This window comes from Xiphophorus maculatus, chromosome 3 (genome assembly GCF_002775205.1).
Source record: "Xiphophorus maculatus strain JP 163 A chromosome 3, X_maculatus-5.0-male, whole genome shotgun sequence".
In the NCBI taxonomy this organism is placed as follows: domain Eukaryota; kingdom Metazoa; phylum Chordata; class Actinopteri; order Cyprinodontiformes; family Poeciliidae; genus Xiphophorus; species Xiphophorus maculatus.
Window position 1 is genome coordinate 26258165 of NC_036445.1, and position 25272 is coordinate 26283436.

General features: G+C 40.2%; 1 protein-coding gene across 10 annotated transcripts in view; it reads right to left on the reverse strand.

Annotated features, from left to right (window-relative positions):
- The window catches only part of LOC102217084 (plectin-like), a 131567-nt gene that overhangs the window by 33563 nt on the left and 72732 nt on the right, over window positions 1-25272 (reverse strand). For 6 of the 10 annotated variants that reach the window (XM_023330239.1, XM_023330241.1, XM_023330235.1 and 3 more), the window contains exons 2-5: window positions 6748-6809; window positions 2592-2681; window positions 309-386; window positions 118-222 (exon numbers count right to left, since the gene is read on the reverse strand). In XM_023330239.1, the coding sequence (XP_023186007.1) occupies window positions 118-222; window positions 309-386; window positions 2592-2681; window positions 6748-6809 (335 nt within the window). Of the gene's footprint in view, window positions 1-117; window positions 223-308; window positions 387-2591; window positions 2682-6747; window positions 6810-9223; window positions 9604-18328; window positions 18444-25272 lie in introns of those variants that run through there. The other 4 variants (XM_023330238.1, XM_023330237.1, XM_023330236.1 and 1 more) reach the window with 4 other exon arrangements.

Here is a 25272-nt window from a genome sequence, read left to right on the forward strand (position 1 = left end):
TTGATGAGAAGGCAAAATCCCCCACTGATTGGTTCCAAGGAGATGGAGAAGCAGCAGCAGCTCAGATCCCAGAGGGACAGGGTAAGAGTAATAATAAAACTGGAACATAACACTGACAGATGAGGAGACCTGGAAGTGGAGGATGATGGTCCATATTAACCCCAGTGTCAGCTTGGGGTTCCCGTCCGCTATGTCGTCATTTCTGATGTTCACCAGCTTGACCTGCCGAAACACAAAGGACACGGTCATTCGAGCGAGCGCCGGCCGTGACGTCAGGCACAGCGGAACAGCTCATCTCAACGTCGTACCTGCCGGTGTTTCAGGAAGTCCAGTGCTATCTGTACATTCTGGAGTTTGTGGAAGCGCATCCGGCCTTTCTCTCTGGGCTGGAAAGCAGCAAGAAACCACAGAAAGACGAAATGAGTTACATCAGCAAAATAAGTCAGATTAGTGGTAAAGTGCATATAATGTTTGACAAAAAATGATGAGATAATGCAAAGTTAAATAAAATGGCAAATAAAAAAAAAATGAGGTAACCACAGATTCCTTGTCCGTACTGTAATTCCTAATCTAATTTTTTCTATTTTTCCATCAGTAAGCAACAAAGTGCATCAATGGATTTAGCTACCCCAGAATGGTAGCTCATACCACATAATCCGTGGGTTATAGCTATTTTTGGTGAATTAGTTTAAAACTCCAGTCTGTGCATTATGTATTAGAGTAGTGATGTACTGCTGAATAAAGACAACCACCAATGTTAAAAAAACCCCAAAAACAAACAAAAAACATTTCAGTTTTATTAAGAATGCACTTAAAATTGAGCCAGTAATTGGAACCGGACGATTTTCAGTTTCACTGGTCTTGACCAGGCAATCTTTGACTTTGATCTGTGATGGCACCAAATAAGAGTAATCAGGTTGTACTGTCAATAACACTCTTCAAAGTGGAAACATTTGCTGAGGGGAAAAAACTCAAAGTGAGCTATTCAAACTAAAGTCAAAGAAAAGCAGGACGATATTTAAAAGTAAACCGTATTTTCTAGGACATGTCTGAAGTTCAGTTAGGCTGTGTTAAGTGAAGGAGAGACTTTCAGACAGTGGCAGGCAGAATGTTTTGCAGCATGGCTGATTGGAAGATGTTGGGAGACCATTGGAAAACTCAAGTTAAGATTGGGGGTGCACCGATTGCAGTTTTCTAGCTGATTACGGATCTCTAAAAATACTGACCTGACGATTCCAGACTTAGCCAATGTCGATTTTTTTTTGTCTGAAAATTTGTCAAATTTATCATTGAAGTTGCTATGCTGACAACAGTGGGGTGACTATTGTTAACTGCACAAGTGGCCTGGTGAGTGTATCTGTCAATCAGCCCACAGCAGAGCAAAAAGAGACAGCCGCTCATTTTCATGCCTTGCAGAAGTAGATAACATCGCTAGATAAGATGGGTTTCAAATGTAAGTATCAGCCGATCACGGATCAACAAAAATTAATGGAATCTGGGCCGATCTATCAGTCGGACAATTTATCAATGAGAATGCAAGTATTTTATAGCTTAGACTATCACCAACATATGATTAGCCAGATTATTGTCTACTCTCTAAACCTGTTTGTATTGCGACTGCGGTCTCACACAGCATTGTCATGTCGACGAATTGGCTAAAACCAATTATGGAGGCCACTGCTTTACAAAAATCAGGGTCCGGTACATTTACCATCAGTACATTTTTAACGCCTCCCCATCAGCGACATACTGAAAAGCCATTGAAAGAAACTAAAGAGATCCACAGGAGGACAAATTTCCATAGTGGAGTTCTATGGATGCCATGCAACAGCCAACTCAATGACACAGGGCAGGTGAAAACATAACAGGAGGACAAACTGTAAGTTCCAAAGCCACTCACCAGCCGAACGCTCCTGACCATGTCTTTCTCCCTCGGCTAGCAAGCGAAATGTGACGGAAAGCAGGCGAAGGCCAAACAGCAAAGATCAGAACAGAGGTTAAAGGGAAGGACAATGGAAGAAGAAGGAGAAGAAAGAGGAATAGGTGGAAGGGGTGTAGAATAGAACTGTGGATCATATTGGAAAACTTTTCACAGACGTACACGCAGACAAGAGCGGTGCTATTAATATGTCACAGTTTCGAAGGCATTCAGAAGATGGGCAGAGCTGGAGCAGATGTTAGTAGCGATGAAGTACAGCAGCTGTAAGCAGAGAAACTGTACAGATCTGAAGCTCAAGGCAAAAAATAATAATAAAAGAAAGAAAAAAAAACTGCCTGTTGCTGAGTTTAATCGATGTAGAAACATCCAAAAATATATCAAAAGATCAACCAAAACAAAACAGGTAAAATAGAGAAAATAAGAGGCGTTTGCAAATCTACAAATGGTTCATTAGCATCTGATAGATGATGGATTTGTGGTGATTTGTTCCAAGAGGACACAAATCCCAGATTAAATAAATGCCTCCTGTGCAATAAATCAGGATTAAGTTAAACTGTGAAGCATTGCCGAGTTAAAAAAAAAAAAAATGCAGCCGTCAAGCACAATTTTTTTTTTTTTTGGCATCGTCTCAACACAAACACTGAAAACTTACCAGAGTTTCTCCGGAGAGGACCTCCAACAACGAGATCAGGTTATGTCCATCCCGAAGATCTTCATACAGATCTGCCACTTGACGCTGTGCCTGCCGGGGGAAAAGGGAAAAAAAGAGAACGTGTCACAAGGGTACGCAAACACCAAGAAATAGCTTAAGCTGCTATCAAGCTTCTGCTCAACTTGCCAGCAGTGAGGGCCCTGTCTCCTCTACGAAATATGTGTAATATTTATTGTGTGCCCGATAGAAGGGGTCACTACCCTGCCAGGAAAGTCTCTTCAAGTAGTTGGCATACACTCTGTCTGCACTTATTAGATGATATTGCTACATTTTTGTATGAAAGGACTTTTTATACACATCCTACAAAACCTTTTCGATTCTGGTTCACCTTGAGGTCACATACTGTATGAGTTACATAGAGCATTATCCACTTCCAGTTGTTTGCAATACACTTTATGATTACTTTTACATGAACTTTATAAATTCAATTCTGCTCAGTGTGTATGACACTTGATACCATTTTTGACTCAAAAAAAGGGGGCAAAGAAAAAAAAAAGGACAAAGAAAAGCAGCAGCAACAGTATCCAGCAGTGCTTTGTGACTAGCACACCTCTACACGGCTTAGGAATGCATAGCCTTGAGGAGCCAAGCCTGACTGCAGCTCCAGATGCTAGCAGCTGCCAACGCTCAAAAAAAGTTACAGATATGATTCAAAACAAAAACAGAAGTTCACCCTAAGTGGGAAAAATGTGATTCGCAACCAAAAGAAACAGTTTTGACAACATTCAGAAGAAATTAACAGCAGGTATTTGTCACTACTACTAACAGTTACTAACAGTTTGTGGTACAGCTGCAACCGGGAAGTGAGCCAACACAGCAAAAAAAAAAAAAAACACACACACACAAAAAAACCCAAAACAAAACGTGACTGTGCCAGGAAAATGTATATTTGGAACTTGGAGGGGGGAAGCTTGGGGAGGGGGTGTCCTTCCATGCCAGACAGACACTGAAGACACACAGTCTCATTTCAGCATGCTATCACCTACCTCTGCCCTCCCAGGCTTAGTGAAGACAGACCATGAAATGCAAAGAAAGTTATAAGTTAGAGATTAGTCTCCCTCGTCTCTCCTAACGAGGGAGACAGAATAATCACTGCTCTACGCAGTATGGCCACCAGGGGTCACTGTTTACACAATCATTGAGTATACTTCACATTACTGTGAAGTATGCACATTTTTGCTGCTTTTTCAAATAATCCAACCACACAGAAATATCTTATAAAACTATGACTGAATATGAGATCAGATTCCAAAAATCACACTTCATATATAATGGCTTGTATTTTGGGGAAAAGTATGTATGACTACAGTACGTAATAAAGAGTCATCTATCACCACCTGGTAATTACAGCACTCTGTTCTGAAGCCCCTGGAAATGTATATCCAGTAGATTACCTGAACATTTAGTGCTGAAAGATAACAGACTGTTGTACAAACTGCACTGTTTGTCAGAACTTATCTGTAAAACCTCTAAGTTAGAAAGCCTTTGTATCTCTTTATGGTCTGATTCGCCTCGTTTCATACGTTTTTTTCTTTTCCTAAGATGAAGACTCCACCTTTTTTCACTCCAACATGGCTTTCTATTATTTTTATGTTCTGTTCGGACCTGAAAAGCCCAGGAGGAGTCTGCACAGAAACATTTTCACATTCTGCAGCTGTGCCGACATTCCAGGCTTCCCTGGTGCAAGTTGAAGAGACTTACTGAGCAGGGAATAACACTCCGTGGCCTTTTACAGCTTTTCACAAACCAGGTAGGTTCTAGTCTGCTGCCCTTCAAGCAGACTATTAAGTCATTAAATCAGTTTAACCTCAGCGAGGGGTCTTTAAAGTTAACACTTTCCATACCACATTCCACCATGTTTTGTTCTGTGTTTGACTGCACATGGCAACTTGTGAGGTTGTGAGAATCTCCTGGTATGATGTCACTGAGGAAAGATTTCATGTTTTTTCGGCATCACTATCTTTACACAGGAAGATCTAGAAAAACGTCCTTCATCTTGTAATTGCTCCTTTTTTTAAAACAGAGAAGGAACTACTTGAATTTGTTGATTTAAAGAAGCGTTACCCAAGCAGGACCGACGGTTTCTCCACCTTTCCAAATCATGACTTTCTGGTCATGATGTGGACTTTTTTTTTGTGACCAAAAGTATTTTTACAAACAGCTAAATGCATATTAGCACTCTCTCACCCAAATGACTGACAGTGTATAGCACAATGTTGTTATAGTATCTACCAAGCTGGAGAATTTTCCTGCAACTTGAACCCTCTCACTGGTATCTCATTAAAAGAATAAGAATGAACGAAGGTTTTATCAGACTTTTGTTTTTTTACCTGCCTATGTGAATACTTACAAAATTCTCAGTACATGCCATTGAGCTTAAACCGGGTATGATGGTAACTAGGACACCAGACCCAGGAGTCTGGGCAGCACATGTGCTACTGTGAGCTTCAATCATGAGCTTTAGGGTGAGAACAGAATCCGCCTTTGCAGCGGTAGTTAACTGAGACCAGATGTGTTTGACCCGCCATCCAACATTCACAGAGAACAGTCAAGAGAAACAAAGAAACAGTCCAAAATTAGCTCTCTTACAGTCATCGCCGGCTGTGCCAGAGGTGCTCATTCATGGAAAAAGGCCTCCTGTTTTCCTTTGCTTTCATTTTAAGCAAATGAATGGCCCAATGTCTATAAGCTGAACAGAGCGTGAAGACACAAAGCTGTGAATGTACCGCTGCCAGTGGGAGTTCCCTGAAATTAAGGTGAACCAAGCAACATTTTAACTGCTCTGAGGGAGGGGCTGTGTGTCAAAAAGGCTCGGGTTTCAACCCTAATGAGGGGTTCCAGGGTACGGCATAGGATCTCCCTCGAGTCCTCTTTTGACCCGTTCTCTTTCTGTGAATGACTGGTTCTCTGGTGGGCTTTCAGACCACAGGCTGGGATTAGAATGAGGTAAGTGATTGATCGGAGGCGGATGGAAGTTTTACACAGCCCCTCAGCTGATGACAGGCTGGACTCCTAGCGAGCCTTGCCATCACGGTGAAATGCGAGTGTCTGAGTGTGAGACAAAGGCCGACCAGTCAGCCTGTATTTGTACAAGTAGGAGGAAGGACGTTGGCAGCGTTATTTGCAGGGGATGTTTACAATGAATGGGTGAGAGATGAAGTAGATGAAATGTAAAACCTCTCTCCACTGTTCAAAGGAGACCTGATGAGACTACTGAGTCTGCTCTCTAGTTAAGTTGGTACATCATTCATAAAATTATCAATTGAGTGTGAATTTGGCCAAGTAATAATCAGTACTAGTGAGAAAGCCTACTTAAAAATCACGTTTGGTTATCATTTACACAACTAGAATGTGAGTGAAATTGGTCGATTTTCAGGAGTCATCAGCCCTCACCATAGTAACTAAAAAGTATGATCTTTTTCTGATCAGCAAACATAAGTCTCCATAACTACAACACTCATCAGTGTAAGAGTGGTTGCTTGGTGAAGAAGAAAACAAGATGGATATTTTCTGCATCAACGAGGCTCAAAAAAGGAAGTCAGGGAGAAGTGATAAAAGACAGACAGACATCTCAACAGATGACAGGATGCCAGAATATATTACAGTTGCTCTAATTTATCTGTATGAGCCTAATCCTACATAGACTGCTGTCTTAGTCATGCTAGCCATGCTAAACACTAATACAAGATGCTAATCTCCAATTTTTTTCAAATTAAAAGTACATTTTGTGAGAAAGTCATTGTTCTCCCACAAAGTTTGTTTGGTGTATGAAAATCGAAAATCGGTATTGGCAGGTGACAAGTAGAAAAAAGTGGAGCTGTACAAAAATCTGAAATTGGCCACAAAAATTCTGATCAACTTATCTCCATCACACAACATTGCAATGCTAGTTGACAGACAGTAAACAGCGAATCCGTCTAGGGATATTCACCTGTATTTAAAACTACAGCAGGACGACATCTTTCATGAAACTTGAATGACCACAGTTTATAGCGAAGGCTAAATTCCTCCTTAATGGACCTGATTGAATGCAAATGTGTGCAAAAATGTGTCATTTAATGTGTGTTTAGTCCCTAAAAGGAGAGGATGGTCTTACCTTTATCAAATGCTTGTTAACCCATTTTGTGAAGGTTTTCTTCTGTACCCGATCTCTTTCATCTGGAACACAGAGACACCGTGGGTCATTCATCAGAAATATACAACACAAATCTGTAAAGCTAAATGTATTCATACTGAAGATTTCTGGTATGGGCCCTTTGGTTTAGCATGCATGTACTTAACAAATAAAGTGTAGCTTAAAACCCGTACACACATGCGGAACCTAGAACTTTTTTTGCCATGGGAGGTTTGAAAAGGGCTGCACATTAGTTTTAAAGCGAAACATAACAGAACCCACTACAAAACAACAAATAATACCAGCTTTGTTACAACTTACTCAAATTTTCCGATTTTGCCTCGACTGCTTATGTCAATGCTAATCTACAAACATCTAAACTGGTGATGTATAATTCCCATTCTGCATGTGAAAGTTCAGGTATGTACAGAACTGCCTTTATTTTTGTGCCCCCTAGCTGTAGCAGGCATATTGCAAGATTCCCACTGTAAGATTTACCACAACACTATTACACAACAAAGACACAGAACTCCCTTGCTGGGTGGAAGAGGTACTTCTGCGTACGCCACCATCTGACTCAGGCTACATCACAGCACATTCACCCCCATTTGTCCAGAACAAGCTCATGTTTCACTGAGTGACATCACTGCAAGAAAACAAAACAAAGCCAAAGATGAAAAGATTTCGAAGTCGAAGCGTTCAGGTGAGCGCAAGGACTCTCTGTGGGATTGGAACTTGGCATGAAAACTATTAGCGGGAGCAGTTCCCCCCTCCAACAAGAAAGAACAAGACGGAGGTGCCGAACACACCCATTAACACAACAAACATGTACATTTTCATTTGGTGTTGTGATCTTCAAGAGGGAGAAAAAAAACCCCAGAAAACCACAAGGTGTGTTTCTGCGACTTTCAACTATGGGAATGTGTCTGTTTCTGGCTCCCTGACAGATCTGTTAACATTTTTAACCAAGCAGATTTAATCATCTTTGACAGCCAAAAAGCACAAACCGGCTAGCTTGAGGAACTACCACTCGACGTCTCTCACAGGGACGCTCCTTTAGTGACGTTTAAGTCAATTTCATACAAATGACGACACAACACAAAGTCCGCTCAGTGTTATCAGTGTAAGGGTGTGACCAGAGTGCCTTCACACACCGACACACCCAGCAATGAAAGCGAAGAACACTGATTCAACACAAACAGAAAAATTGACACCCACAGGCTACATTAGCTTCCCCCCCGGCAAGACAGCAAATATGCATGTTTTATTAAACGGTCTTCTAGGAAAACCTTGTTCACTCCCAATTAGAGCGTGAACCTTATTTTATTTTCAAAGCAATATGCACTGAGGAAAGGTATGTGACCTCAGTGGTTCAACTTCCTGTCAAGGAGGGAAATTTTTTTTATCTCAAAAGGAAATGTGAGGGCAAAACCCCTCTCAACCCTACCACAATATCGCTGGTAATTGTCAGTTCAAAAGCCTTAAAATCTGATATTTTTTAATAATATGAAAAATAATTGCAAGTGAATATAGAACTGATCCTTTTTTTAAATCAACAAACACATCAGTTTGACGTTAAACGTACTTTTTTGAGCTTAATAAATTCCTAAGCTAGATTTGATACGTTCAAATCTATCAAAATAGAATCCATCGTTTTTTTCATCTTAATTTATTATATTCACTATATACAGTACAGACCAAAAGTTTGGACACAACTGTGTGTCCAAACTTTTGGTTTGTACTGTATATGTCCAGAAAACTGGACATCGGTATTGGTCTAGTAAAAGCCTGATTGGTGCATTTCTGCCTTCTTTAAGTAAACTGTATTAGAAAAGCTTATAGAGGCTGAGCAACCTTCAGGCATCACATGCAAGGATACAATATATGAACATGAATCACTGACGCGAAGGAGTCAACACTTGAAGGAAAGTCATTAAGTACAAAAAGGTAACATGATTGAAGATACGAAAGTTTTTTTTTTTTACAGTAGACAGTCACAACTTTTTATATTTACAAAAGAAGTGGACGTGTCTTCATGTAAATATAGCTCATTAATCATTTTGACTACCATAGAAGATAAATAGACTGTTGCTATAGTGACTGACTTCCAAACATACTCATGAAACAAGGGAAATTGTGATTCAGCTTTGCTTTGGTGACAAGATAGGAAGCTGTTGGTGAAATAAGGAGGGAGTATCCTGTACCTTTCTTAAAAAATGTAAGTCACTCTGTCACAGTACATAAAATAGAATCCTATAATATATTCATATCCACTGAAAAAAAAAGTGATGAATGTCTGTTAGACAAGTCTGATATAAAGTTCTCCAACCTGAGCTCTGCTTTTCCTTCTTCCCATTAAAACAACCCAAAACTTTATTCCTGCCCAGCAGCTTTTCACATACTATTAAAGTAACGGCTCAAGACCAAGGCTTGCAATTGAGCGGAGCCATACTGGTACCTTTCCTCCCGTCCGTAGACTTCAGCATCCCTTGGTAATACCCATCATCTGAGGGCGTCCTGTCTCTCCCCAGACTGTCAGTGGAGAAATTCCTGTACTTCTGCTGCTGAGAGTTCATTGTCATTGTCTGTCGGCTCGCAAAATAATATTCCTAATGACAAAAAGGTTGGTGGCGAGCCTCCTCTCGACGGGAACCTCTGCGTTTCTTGCTTCTATCTTTGGCCCTGTCGGTTTGCTCCAGAGTGTGCAAGTCCTGTGGCCAGAATCCACTAAGCTCTTCACAAACCTATGATTTCTCTGCCTTTCTATCCTCTACTAACCTCCTTGCTCCCTCATTGGTTTTTCGGCTCAGCCCTTCTTTTTTTCTTCCTGTTTTTTTTCTCTCTCTTTTTTTCCTCCCCCTTTCTTCCACTGTGTTGTGCCTGCAGGCTACAGAGTCTGGGCCTGCCCTGGTGAGTGAAGTTCTGTGTGCTCAGTGACGTCGACGTGCGGAAGACGCGGCCGGTCGGACTCTGGACACACCCCTTCCTGTTGCATTGCGCCGAACATGAAGAGAGCGCTGGGTGAGGCTGAGGTGTGGTAACCTGAGCGTCCTAACACTTTATGGCTTGCGCAAGAAAAGTAAAACGCAGAAGGTAATAAAGTCAACCTGCTGACGGGTTTATTATGGCTTTGAATACATTAAACGACAGATAAATGAAGAATGTTGAGAAATAGATTTGACAAAAAGGTGAAAAGACTCACACGCTGACTACAGAGGCACACACTGATCTCTGGTTACTCATCTCTTATTCATGGCATTCCTCAGGCATTTCCAATAAGAAGCTCGCTACCGTAAAGAAGAAGGGGAGAGTGGGGGGCTGAACTCGTTTTGGGAGTGGCTGTTACATTTTCTAGACTGTGATGCATGAAATCAGCCCTGACATGCAAGAAAAAGAGCTTCTGATGGGTGTTTTTATACCGTTTGTTTGTGATTTGACTGCAGTTCCTCGAGAGGATGTAAACAAAACACCCATCAGAAATGTGAGTTTGTTTGCAAGATTTATTAATTGTTAAATCTTGATGACGCTCTGGTTCATACGAGATGAAAACTGACCTTTGGCCTTTATGCAACCATCCCTATGTTAAATCGTAGTGCTCCACCTAGGACAGAAAGCTAGTCAGAGTTGATAGGCAGATGATTGAGCTAAATATGGGCAATACGGAAAGGAAACCCTAAAAGAGGCTGGAAAAGGCTTGAGATCCGGTCAGATCATCCATACGACAACCACAAACCGAACTGAATTTATTGTTTGTTTGTCACTATAAACATGTACAACGAGATTAAAGATACAGCCAAGAGCTGTAATTTAATGGTTTATGTCAAAACACACTCGTGTCGGAACTCCTCATTCAAAGTCCAGTCCTAATTTCGATTGAGAATTTGTGACAAGACTTTAAAAAGAAAAAAGGGATGTTGACCATCTAATACGGTTTGACTTGCAGCTGTGATTGCAGCGGGTAGTTTACAAGGTACGCCATGTCGGTGGCTGTGCTGGTCTATAGCTAAGATCCCAATAAAAACAGTCTGAGGTCTGCGGTTGTGACGTAGCAAAAACGAGCAAATGCTAAAGGAGTATGAAAGCTTTCGCAAAGCACCGTGGATCTTCTGGATTAGAGTCTGACTTAGATATAAAGTCTTCTTCTGGGAAAGTAAAATCAATAGAAGATGCAAAAAATAAGAAAAACGATTGTATCGGGTACTTGTGCGAGATCGGATTTATGAAAAACCTTTTATATTTAAGAGTTGCGTGAAAGAAGCAACAGTAGAAAAGTTGTCTGTAATGTTTACAGATTCTGCCATCATCTATACATTGTTGGGTGTCTTCTGTTACTAATAACGCTAACTTTTTATTAATTAAATGAAAAAATTTTTTATTCCTGTTATAAACGGAAGATATTTCCATGTAGACAGTGACTACATGTGCTAAACGTCATAGAATAACCTTTGTTTGCTACACTTTGACCCTTTGGGCGTACAAATATATATACCTACCATGACTCAACCCTGCCTCGTCTTACTTTAAGGGGCATTAAAGAGCCCTTTATCTCCTGAGCGCAGCAATTTTCTGCACAACCTGTGTGAACATGAAGACGCCGAATGTGTCAGCGCCAGGGGATCTGTGCGGACCTGCTGGCGTGGAGCGGCGCAAGTGTGTTGACTCACCTTAAGCCACGCTCGCAAATTTGGAGACACGCCTTTGTAGTTCTACAATGTCTAGGCAAGCAGTGGAATTAGGGTGAGGCGCGCAGGGAGGCAATTAAATCCGAGCCGGGGAAGGAATTTCTCCAAAAACTGACGGCTTTTGATTGTAAAAAATATTTTCAGTGCCTTTCAGAAATTTTTTTATGCCTGTTTAAGGTTTTGTTTTAAAGTACAACAATAACTTCTGGTACGGCGTTTTATTTGATTTTTTGTGATAGATCAATACAAAGTAGTGCATGGCGTTGAAGTGGGAGAAAAAAGGAAAGAAAGTGGCTCCGAATTACTATCTAGTCTACTGAAAGGAAAAACCACGTTTTGGTGGCAGACGCAGCTCTAAATCTTTGGCATATTTCTCAATCAGCTTTGCACATTTTAATGTTTCATGTCATTCGCCTTTGCAAAATCATTTTAGAAGCGTCAAGTCTTGCACATCATTTCACATCAACGCTGCCCGTTTTCAGCGCCCCATGCACACCATCATGACGCCACCGCCATGCTTTACCATAAGTTTGGTTGCACAGGGTTTTTATTTTGTGGCGTCAGATTGTCGGGGCTCTAAATACTAATGAATTGCACTTTTCAGATTTGCATTCGTGAAAACGATGATACACTATTTTGTGTTGATCTATCACTAAATTCCAATGAGACTGTTTCTGTAACATGAAAAATCTAGCAAAAAAAAAAAAAGTTAACAGTTTTAGTTTAACTTATAGATTTTATTGAAAAAAAAGTGTTGGTTCATTTGCCCAGTGAATGAACGCTCAGTGATTCTCTGACATTGGAACTTGCCCCAATTACAAAATCTTTCAGAGCCCCATGGGAAAAAAACTGTTTAAGGGGGACGCGAATGGGAATGCGGCACATAAAAAAAAAGAAAATAAGAAAAGAAGCATGGAACGTCTTAGTCATGAGATCTTCCCTCCTAAAAGGAGACATATCATTAAGTTCTCAACATGCTTATTACTTTGCTCCCTCATCTGGCTTCATCAAAACCAGATGGAACAATCTGGCTCTTTATGAGAGGAGTGAAAAAATAGAGAGAAAGTTTTTTTTTTTTTTTTCCTTTCTCCCTAAATGATCAGTTTGTGGTTGGATGATTGTTTATGACGGACTGCCATGTTTGTTCTTCCTTTTCTCACTTTGTGATTTCATTATCCGGTAAACGATTTGAACACAGTCAGCCTCAGCACTCCCAAACTTAGAGGTTAGATTTAAAAAAAACAAAAATAAAATAAAACGTTGCACTTCAGGGCCAAATGGTTTTTAAAATCTTATAATCAGAATATGTCTGGGTTGACCTGCTCAGACAGTTTAGAAACCGTTTCAGAAGCATTTATGGTTTTAAAGAATGAATCCCTAGTTTTTTTTTATTTATTTATTTATTTATTTATTTAATTTCTGGTGGCAAACTATAACCTTCCAAATCAGAAATGCTACATATGTAGACCTATATGGACTATACCTTCTCGGTTGTCGCCACTTTTGTTTTTACAGCTAATTTTTTGCGTTAAACAAACAATAAAATAAGCAGATACATTTCTGTTTTTTTTTTTTTTTTTGTTGTTGTTGTTTTTGTAGAACTGTTGAAATGTTTCTAATCTACAGCAAAGAAAAGCACAGCTGAGCTTTCAGCCACTTGAGACTACAGCAACCTGCATTTATGCTTTTGGAAACAAGAACCCGAGCAAATTAGCGGACAAAGGAATTCTAAGAATGTGTCATTATGGTTTCTGAAAGAGCTGAGCTGCAAAGAAAATACAAGGGTTCACAGAGAGGGAAGGCGACACCTTTCATAGCAGAACCGTAAAAAAAATAAAAAAATATATAAGCTGCACTGATTTATTTCCCTTCCATATAAGGTTGCTTAATTTCACCATCTCACTTATCCACCCTCATGACTGACCTCGACTGTTCTGTTGGCGAATTCAGGTGAAAGTGTGACACGCCTCGCAGACGACATCAAGAAAGCTGATAAAACTCCGGAACGGGATTATCTCCACAGCCCCGGGATTATCTCATACATTGTTTGAAGAGGAGAAAGGAGAAAGGAGCAGGATGAGAGAAAAAAAAAAAAAAAGAGGAGGGGAAGGTTGGCGGCCGTTGGGAGCATGTTGGATCGTATTTCTGTCTGAGCGCCGGAGGAATGCTTCGCCCAGAGCGATCCTTGACAGGATGATGGGCCCGCCTAGAGGTTAGGGTTCATAAAGATCAAAAGCAGTGATATCCACTGTCTGCATTCGCCATCTTGCGTTTTTCTACATTTTTTCACGCTATAAAGGCAAACTTTATATTATTTTTTTCTAGATTTAAATCAGAAAAGCCTCTACATGGCTTTTCAATGAAACATGGTTTATAATAATTATAATAATATAATATAACTGACTGACCAGCTATTATGCATGGACTCCACATATGTGATATATCAAAGCTGAAAGAAAGGCACAGCATGTCCAGTGTGCAGTTATAATTGCTGTGAATGTTGGTTGTACAAATTAGTGGTGGACGATATGGAATTTTATCGCAATATTTTGTGGTACTATTTTGATAACAATAAAATTATGATTAAAAAAAATTCTGTTTGAAATGGTTTTCTACAGGATGTCACTTACTTAAAAAAGTATGATGTATATCACTAGACTGCACATGGTGATTGCATTGTATTATTAGTATTTTTTTAATTTGCTGATGTTTCTTGATGGGTTTGTGGAGCAATCTATCAGTTTTTAAAAAAATATTTACTATCAATAAATGATTCATGACAATGCTAAATCAAAATCCCTAGCATAATAAAAAAAATGTGTGATAAGTGATAAACGATTAATGATAAACTATACGATCCCTACAACTAAATTTGACTTCGGGGTTGCTGAATACAAATCTCCATCACACTTTTCCTAAGTTCACAATTACGCACTACTTTCTGTTTTTCTGAAATAAATCCCCCTCAAAATAGGTTGAAGTTTGAGGCTTTAAGTTAACAACATTTACGTTGAAACTGTCAGAATATGTCTATGCTAATTAGCTTAAAATCACCAAATCTGGGGGCGTGCTGTGGTGGCGCAGGAGGTTAGCACGCCCCACGTTTGGAGGCCTTAGTCCTCGACGCGGATGTCGCGGGTTTGACTCCCGGTCCCGGTGACCTTTGCCACATGTCTTCCCCCCCCTCTCCTTGCCCTCTTTCCTGTGTGCCTACTGTCGCAAAAAATACGAGCCGCTAGCGCCGCAAAAAACTCTTTGGAGAAAAAAAAAACAAAACAAATCTAAATATGTGTCTAAATGCAGGTAGGAGATTACAATACATCAGATAAAAGTTTTGTCATATTCCTGGCACAGGTCTTTGAAAGTTTTTATTTTTTTTCCATTAATGTTTTTAAGGTTCTAATATGGTTTGATGTGATGTTGTTGTCTTAGCAGAAGCAGAAGCTGAAAGCGGACACAACGTTGTTGCTTCGTACGCTAATCGCAGGCATGTTTGCCATAGCTGTGGCATGAAACGACGTCCATTTATCCTGGATCGCTGTGCTGTCAGAAATAGATCTGATGATGAATATGAAAACCTAGTTTATCACAGACTCAACAAGCCTTCGGATTAGCCAGAGCAGCTGAGTGGTTTTAAAAATAGACCAGCTGCAGGAGAGTCTGTGAAGGGGACCAAATGTGGGTCCGTGTGTGTGTGTGTGTGTGTGTTAGTTGAATAAGAATAAGAAAAGATGGATGGGGAGGGGAAAAAAAGCCTCTGAGCTGCAGTTTTGTGAGGACACAGCAGATTAAAAAGAGCTTGTGTCTCCCTCTGCAGGTGAGATCAAGGAATTGGTTTGTTCATGGAATCTGGAAAACAATCACGGTCGAGATTATTTTCCCCGTCTGAAATCAGGTAAGGAAAAAAACTGAACATGGAGAATATGGAGGAAAGGACTGATGTGGTGTACGTGTTAAACAGCCCACCATCTGTTTCAGAGGACTGATTTATGAGTACGGAGAAAATCACGGGCTGGTTAGTTGCAGCCTTTAGATGAAAATCTAAAGGTTCCTCATTTCTCATCTGGTATCTTAATCTATCTTCATGCCACGTGATGTTTCCGTCCGCCGTCTTAGCCTCAACGCTTGGCGGCTAAACGCGGAAAAAATTGGAACTTGAGATGTGTTTCTATGACAACGTCTACAAACAGGAAGCACCACGCGCCTCAGTGGGTAACTGTGACTGACTCTTACTCATGGCGGTATTTTTAGACCAGGGAGGAGGTCTCGGAGCTGACCGGTCTGACACACGAGGGGGAAAACACCGTCTTTTGAACATTACACCACTGTTTCCTGCTGCGTGGAGAAACTGTTTCACCACTAGGTGGCGACAGAGCACAAACGCAACCAACGTTCAGGTACAGCCTGCGTCTCCAGGAGAGATAAAGTTTGAACTTTTAAAGCAAGAAATTGAAATATGTTAATGAAAAATAACAAAAAAAACAAGCATGCTGTCGTATAAACCAACAAGACTTCTATTTATATTCTACCAGGAGTTTTGCCCTGTGGGGGGAAAGAAACTCGTGGCCAAACACAATAGCCAGCTGGCACCTTCTTTTGTGGAGTTGATGTGTTTTGCTTTTTTTTTTTTTTTTTTGCTGTGCCTGCAGTTTCCTACCACAGTCCATGGACCTCAGAGGAACACGGTTTATGAATTCGCCATGGTTCTAATTCGTCTTCTAGACAATTTGGCGACAACAGGCAGATGAATGGCGTTAAAAAGTCAAAATAATGGACAATATTCTACCAAAAGATCCTCCAATGTTGATTGTTTTCAACACCTTAACGACCCCAGCTCTGGTGAAGGCTTTATCTTGCACTCAAGTTGAGAGTTCAAGGTTTGCACATTCATTGTGTTGTTATTTAGAGTAACGTTACTCTTAATTACTTTGAAAATAGCTTAATATTCCTTTAACTTTTCGTCACATTGCAACCTCAGTGTATTTTATTGTGATTGTTTTGTGAAAGACCAACACAGAGAACGTGGAAGGAAAAAGATATGTTGCTTTAGGTATTTATATGACTAAAAATCTGAAAGGTGTGGCATGCATTTTCTCCACAGAAACAACACCCAAGTGGAACCACTTTTCACTTCATTTGCTACTGTAAGTCTTTTGGAGTATGCCAAGTCAAGTAGAATAACAAGTGTCTGTGATCATTAGTTGCCTCTCAATTAGAATAAAGTCTGGACTTTGACTGCACCATTTGAAGCAATGGGCTATATTTGATCTGAATTATTCATTATAATTTGGATATATTTAGGGTCTCTTTCCTACTGCAAGATAAATATTCACCTCAATCAGTACGGTTTACCCTGTATTTACCTCCATCTAGCCTCTCATCAGCTTCCCTGCCTCTGCTAAAGACAGGCGTTCCCACAGCATCATACAGCCACCTGAGTTGCTCTGTATCAAGGTTGCAGCCGTTTGCCCAACTCCTATGATCAAACTATTCATCCGTCCGTTATCTAACCCCACTTAAGCATGGAGGTGTTTATACCTAGAACCAAAGATAAGTTTGTTAAATGATCTTGGTGCCTTTGGAATGTTTTGCGGTCTCAATTTCGCAGTGAGCATTTAACACTTTCAACACTTAGAAATTGTTGATGATTTGCCCAAAGAAGGTCGTTCTGGGAAAAGTGACCACAAATTTTTGATGTCAACATCCTAAAAAAGACATTTACACTTATTTATTGGAAACTTTTGCACTTATTTAAATCTTTTTAAGTTCTGACACTGGAATGTTTAAATTGAAGATTTTCATGCGTCTTAAGACCCTGCAGAAATGATATTGCTTATTGAGCCGGGAGAGATTTCCCACTGTGAGGAAGCCCAACCCTATCTGACAGGTGTTCTACAAAATGTGTGTGTAGTCAAAGCAGGCGGGTCGCGTGAGGTGCGGTGACTCATATCTCTGAAACACCATCAGGAGATGGTGCACCTATATACACAAAATATTTACCTTTTCATTTATGAAATGAAATTAAACGCCAGCTTTGTAGAGAGCAGCTGTGCTTACTTTTGTATGAATGAAGCCTTTACACAGAGATCGCTTTTATACTTATTTGTAACATTTACAGTACATAAAACTTTAAATCAGTGGGGGGAGAGGGGAGGGGGCACAAGAATGTTGAAAAAGTACAAAAACAGTTAGAAATGTAAAGCAAAGTTCAGTCGGAGGAAGCCTTATTCATTGTTTAGATCAGTAGTCCCAAACCCCCGGACCGCGGGGAATAATTAAATATTTCCGTTTTATGTATTATTTGAGTCTGGAGAATCTTTTATTTTGAAAATCCTTTAACCGGATTTTCTCGGTTAGGTCTTGCGCTCCAACATTGAGCCCACAAGCAGCAAAATGAGTAAGAAACAGATCAGACGTCTTTGGAAGGGGAAAAGGCCCAGAGGAGAGACAGGAGAATGGATTTATCCCGGTAGGTGATTCCCACAGTCCAAGCTCTGCATGATATGACACACCGCACACTGCAGGACGTTGTAGGATTGTCTTAAAGGGAAAATCGGGGCAAAAAAAAATTAAAAAAGGCTTTAGCGGGAACACCAACACGCAGAAGCATTACTGAACAAACACCTTTGTTGTTTGGGGGCGGAACAAAAACCTTTGTTCTGCCCCTCCCCTCCCCACCACCCCAACCTGCCTGCCCCCCTCCTGCGGCAAAATTGCCAAGTCTTGACCGGTCCGTGGTAATAAAAAGGTCGGGGACCACTGGTTTAGATCTTTCTTTTTTTTTTTAGCTCAAGTCAGTGTCCCACCCTGCATGACCACACTGAAAGCAGCACAGATCAACAAAGAAACTCCTCCCCAAGCAGATCATAATCACCACTCACCTGCAAAGGTCAACATAGAGGGCAGGTGTCTGAGTCGATCTGTGTATGAATTCATGTCATGCAGATAGGTCTCCCACTTATCCGGCCCAATGAAATCCATAATCCTGGCATTAAAGAAACCCCACTCACAATCCCTCTGTGTTTCCGACAGCCAGAGCCAGATGGTGTGTGATGCGTAAACAGGAACAATTTTCTAACCGGTGAAATAAAGCTCTCGTGCCCTGCCCCCTTCATTATGGACAAAACGAAAGATAACAGACAGGTAATTCAACATAATTTTCTTTTGAGTGACGATTGTCGTTTCAGCTTTTCACTCATTCAGCAGGACAACGCCACAGGTGATCCACGCAGAGAATAGAATTAAAATAAGTGCTAAATCTCACCCTGGAATCATGTAATCCAGTCATATGATTGTGCTCAGTGTGAACTGTTTTCTGACTGTCCCGTTTCACCTGGAACTCTTTTATCATATCATTGTGTTTTACAGCCCCCTTACATGCGCGGCGTGTGTCAGAGGTTCATTTTGTAATAAACAGGGCGAGGCCTTTTACAAGGCAAATCTTCGATAGCGTTATTCTATCGCTGTGTGTATTTGTTTTGCATTTACAGTTTCCTTAGGGCTCTCTTAGTCTTAATATGAAAATTCAGAAGCTGAACACCTGCTTTAAACCTGATCTTTGCCCCGTGGCTTGTAGGAGTAATTTAGATGTTTAGATACAATAAAACTACAGCCAGAGTTATGATCTGGATGTCGGGCCAAATGAAACCGTACACTTTGACACGTGAACTGACCGTAGTAAAACGCTGATGACAGGCACAGCTGAGTTATTCTACATCAGAACTGAAGGAGATACTGCGGTAAACAGGGATGTAACTGACTGCGGTTTTCTGGTCCGATCGCCGATCGCTTCCAAACTTGACCGATACAGATTTTCTTTCTGAAAAGTTTTTAAGTATAGGAACAAAGCCAGTAAGTTACCAAGAGTGGCAACTTTTTTTTTTTTTTAGCAAAAAACTAATTATTTCATCTTATATGACAAATAGCAGCGTAATTTTGTGACTTTTTAAAACTAGCATTGCTTATTCGCTAAGATGTGAAACTGAATTGCATTGAGGGCACAGATGTTACACAGAAGGCACTGTAACTGCATGAGAGAATTTCAAAATAGTTGAAAAATCCCTTTTAATTCTCAGACATGTTCATATAGCCGGGATTTATGCTGCCAAATAGAGCTGTGCAACATATGAATCATCACAGTGATATTCATTTGTGGAATATTATGATTGGGAAAGGCTGCTTTGATGCAAAATTTGGTAGGGTGTAATATTTTGAAAGCCACACTTTCACACTCCGCATAAATCAAATTTTTTTTTTTTTTGGCTATTTGGGTAGATTTATAAACCTGAAGTGATACAGAATTAAGTGTCCCTGTTCCAAAAACTGAATATGAAAAAGAAACTTGAAGGAAATCTACATGCTAGCCTTCCTTAACTCTAAAAATGCTACGTTAACCAGTTGAAACTGGTGGATTTGAGAATTGTGTTTTGACATTAGGATCCTTTTGTTCCCCGAGAAAACGAAAAGAAAAACAAGTGGCCGATGAATAAAAGTGAACACAAAGGTGACGTATCCTGTGTCAACTCCTGAAATTTGAACAGGACCCAGGGAAGCTACCGTCTAACACAATGGACGGGTGAAGCCGCAGTTGGTATATATAAACCAAAGGACCTGATGTGTTTCCATGGAGCCTCTGCAGCTTATAAATAAATCAGCTCAACATGAACATCCCGTAAGGGAGTTCCATTCGCTTGGCTAATTTATTATTCCCAACAGACTTTAGAAGTGTGTCTCTGGGTTTCCATGATGCCCCTCAGTGATACATTCTGTTTGTTGAGTGACTGATGACTCCTGGTTTCTGAGCAGGAACCGCAGGGTGGGTAAACCATCCAGCTTCCCTTAAATCCAGTAATCAGTTCTTGGAATCAGTAAGTGCAGCTAGTTTGTTCCACAGTGGGATTTTGAGGTGTTTCTAGAAGAATGTTGACTTTTCCAGCCACCAGGCCAAGGCAGAGGACGACAACTCTCTGAGAACCCTTACTTTCATTTGTTTGCTGTTGGTATTTCAAGGCAACTTCACGTTACTTTCCTATGTGCAAAACTTAAATTTCTATTTCTGTTTGAGATCTCCTTCAGCCAAAGAGACAAACGTGCAACCTGTTTCTTAGCACTTCAGCGCCGCACTAGCATTCTTCACAGATTACTTACACAGGCCATTTACAATTTAATTAACACCTTTGTTCCAAAGCAAACCTCTCTCTGTCTACAATCAGTTGTTACGATGCGGGTCCAGGCTAAAATCTTAATGGAAATAAATAACCTACAGAAGTAGGTTGCAGAAGTACAGAAGTAGGTTATTTATTTGAGGCGCTGCATGTCTCCGAGGTTGGGGATGAGATGCTGAACACACGAAAACAAAAGGTCAAAGATCAGCAAAGGAACGCAGAGGGATGCACGCTGTGTGTCAGAGTATTTCCGGTTTCACTCAGCTAAGGCCCCAAGTCGTGACCTTCCAGTTGACACCATTGCCACGTGGTCAGAAGGGAATGTTTTCCTTCCTATTAACCAAACTATTCCTATTAACTAAAGGGAACTTTATTTCCTACAACATGTCAAGACGTATCCGGGGTTCATTCAGGATAAAGTGAGACTTTAGCAGATAACAGGAAGGCTGAATAGAGAACAGCAACGTTTTGGAAATCTTAGCATTAAGGTTCATCCTAAGGTTTACCTTTTACAATGCTAACAAAGCAAAACGGCAATATTAGATGCTAAATGTAATCAGTTAAGGCTCTCATATACTTCAGCTGAAGCTGAGTGTAGTTGCATGATGTTTACATCATGCCACCTATAGTGTCTTTTATTTTTACCATAAAACTCTGTTTTACAGTGATTGCGCTCTCATACTGATTCGGCATCAGTTTTTAAAGTAAAACGTACATGAGGAAAGGCAGTGAAAATATTAAAAATGGTTCATAAACACAAGTTGGAATCAACAACCGTCTGCTTGTCAAAGCTTTACAAACATTTAACATTCTAATCAGTGAGTCTCTCGTAATGTTCATACGAGAGGGAAAAAAAATGTTAGGAATGAGAAAGCCCAAAGGTTGGCAGCCTTCTAAGGGAGGGGCAGCAACTGTTAGACAAGGTATCATGAAAGAATTCAGCCTTACACACACACACACCTACATACACACACACACACACACACACACATAGTTCTGATGAAATACACTAAAGACTACACCCGTCAGGCAAACACGACTAAAGTTAAGTGATCATTGCAATGTGAGCCAAGCAGAAGCTCCAATTAAAGGCAGCAACACAGCAGAGGGACAACCCTACTTTGAATTAGCCACACAGCGGACACGGTCTAAAACACTTCATGGTAGCTCATGACTAAAGGACAGGGTAATGATGTCTCACGTGAAGCTGTGTCACTTTACAGGCTGAGCAATGTGACTTTCTGCAACTCTCCCATAATATTGAGTAAAGGTCATGCATCAAACACACAAATGGCAAAAGTCAAGGTTTGACAAAGCCATTTCTGATTGGGTGAATTAACAGCAGAAAAATAAAGATTACAGATATTAGACCCAGACTGGCTGCTGAAATCCCAGCGCTTTGCTGAGAGCAGTTTGCTTTAATCTCACTGTTTATTCAGCCGAGCTAAAGTGGTTCAGACTAAAATCCTGCTAAACAAAAGCTCTTGCACCTGCTGCGACAAAAATGTGTCCGTGAATTAAAAAGCCATTACAAAGTATTTTGGGTAATCCTCAGCGAGGAGGAGGCTTTCGTTCTTCATTTAGCTGTTCTGTTTTGGGCTGACTCCTGTATCTTTAACCTTCTGGTTTTGTTAGTTTTACTGCCAGATAAGAAGTTTTTAGTTCGGCTAGCTCGTGAAAACATGTTGGCATCTTTTTGGCCAGACAACTTGCTGTTTGTCCCAAAGAAAAACACTTCACAACTTTACTTACTGTACACATGAAGAAAAAAAAAGTCGTTAAAGTGCTAAATCTTAGCATTTTAGTAAGTATCGACACACAGTAGGATATCAGTGTAGCTACATAATTACTACATATATTTTAGAAATGAGCAGCAAAATCATTTGGTGATAGCATGGCATGCGTTTCAGCTTTAACTTTCCTGGAAACTCAACTTTTTTTTTTACATTTATTTAATGTAACCATTTCTAAGTGCTACCCGATCATGCTAACCACATCTTTCTTCTGTGTGGAAGCTAAAGTTAGCTACTTGTAGAATTTGGTATTTTTAGGTAGTTGGAAAATTAGGTGTTCGAAAACTAAGTTTGAGGAAGAACAAATGTGCAAATTGAAGCTTGAAAAGAAAATACACTTTTTATGATGTATATAAAAATTAACTGTTCAGTTAAGATACTACAAAAGAGATTTGGACATGTTGCAGTCATGTCAGTCTGTCCCCAATTTGTATGTCTGTGTTTTGGTCCTTTTTATACCTGGAGTTGATTTTAGTACAAACAAAAAAAGCTCAACATACTACAGCAGAAATATTAGCAACTTTGGTGGAAAACTTAAGAGTTGGAATGATGGTCTACATTCTGTGGAGAGACTCATATATACAGGACGTAATGCTGATCATGCTAATTGCGAATATAAAACTCTGAATGGAGATTGAAGTATCAACTCCAGATCATTTTTTCTTTCTTTTAAATTGAGTACATTTTTGTTCATTAAAAATATATGTACATTTTAAATTAGGGCAAATATTTTAAAAGACATTTAAACTAATTTTAGTTGCCTAAAATCAATTTTAGCATTGACGCATTACAAAAACTGGAGCTCAAAAATCAGTCGTAAATCTGTGATTGGTGCATCTTTAGTTACACTGACCATTACTTTTGATTACTGTCTAAGAATGTATTCTCAGACTATGGAGAACTTACAGCAACAGTGTGTTCTTTGGAAATGTTCATCCTCCTTTTCTCCCCTTTGTCAGCGGAGCAGAAGTAGGTAGAGGACAAAGTGGCTTCAAAAACTCTGATCAGCTCTAAGAGACTCATCGCTCAGAAAACACAAAATATTTCATGTTCATCTCACTTTTCCAGCATTAGATTTTAGACTCCATCATCAGATGGGCTACTTTTATTTTAATATTTCTTTAAAGCACTGGAGCCCACTAGTGATCCAAAACCACCATTTTGGGGGGAATGTCTCTTGACAGGGTGTTTGATGGTAAGGTAAGAGGCAGATGAGGCGAGTTCAGGCTGTTGTAACAGGTGGGGATTTACTGGGAGGGGGAGGGACCACTGGGACAGCACGGGGACATTCCTGACGTTTCTCCACACCCTGAGGTGTTTAACGAGAAATGTGCTTCTTCTCAGTTATGTTCTCACTGATATTACACTGAAGGGAAAGTCTTTAGTAAAAGTGTGTTTCAGAGACGGGCGGGTTCAACGTTCCTATGCACATCTAAAAAGCTAAATAAAAACAAAAAGTGGTTCATAACTTTTTCACGAGCCTAAATCATCTCAAATGTGTTACAAAAAGGCTATTATTGTGAACAAATAACTTACATTTTTTAGCATGGAAACCATTCTGTAGACGTTGAGAAGATGAAGACGAGGCCTGCGTGAAGTTCCTTAGAAAATTCCTTTCATATTTGGAATTTTATGGAAACCACAGCTTATGATCGCTCTTGCTTAAAATGTTCGAAGCATCATTAATCTGTCTGGTCTCACTGCAGATTTAGTTTAGGGTTTCAAGCCTTTTTTTCTTTGGTGAATAAACAATTTGGTATTAAAACAAAACTTTACAGAGAACGGTTAACTTTTGTGGTGTGTTGACTTAAAAAGCAAATAGGAACTTTTGTTCTTATGAGAAACGAATCTGCGATGCAGCAATCAATCAGCCAGACATCAGGATCAATCATTTCTTCCATAACTGCCTCTCATTGGTTTTCAGGTCAAATGCTTTAAAATCCTTTTTTACTAAATACACTTCAAAACCAAGAACTCCCACAATTTTACATTTTAAAACAGTTTTATAATGCAGTGAAAATCAGACAAGAGTAAGCCACCCAGGATAAGCCCACGTGCATTTTTAGAAAATGAAATCCCACAACCAATCAACATGTTTGAAACGAAGGAGTTAAAAGAACAAGCTGATGTCAGTGCCAACAAGAAATAAAAACTTGGCTCATCCGTAGGCTAAGCGCTCCAGAGAATCTAAAGTAGTAAAAGTTAATCACACCGCCTATAAATGGAAGCAAATTACATTTAAATGATGGAGATCCAGAGTCCAGATCAAGTTCTGATCTAAAGTAAGACATTATCTTTGCCTAAATTACAACATACAGAACCATATACTGATTGCACTGATCATCAGATGTGCATCTGTGACCCATTACAATCCATTCTTGGCAAATAAGCAAACTCTGGAGAAGTTCATCAGAACTAATAAAGTAATTCCAAGTTTTATTGAAAGTGACGCTTAAATGTGGTGGAAGAAAATCCATCAATAGATCAGGAAACAGCCAATGAACGACTTGTACTGTGTTGATTTAAAATCTTCAGATTAGCAAAGCAAAAACGTCAAAACCCAAGTCGGATTCCTCGTAAATAGCTTCGACGGACGCAGCTGGTGGTCAGAACTCGAAGCTCACGGACACTCGCACTAATGACGCTCATAATTCACGTCGGCTACGGTGTGAGGACTACGACGCGAAAGGTTGCTGATGTTATGAAGTGACACTGTGTTTGCTTCTGTCCGGTTGGTGTTGGGGTGTAGGCGTGTGTGTGTGCGCGTGTTCGTTCAGATCACAACGAGACTTCACACTCTGTCCTCGCCAAGAACACGCCGACAGCCAGAAACCAGGCAGACGAACACGGCTAAAACCCCCATGGACG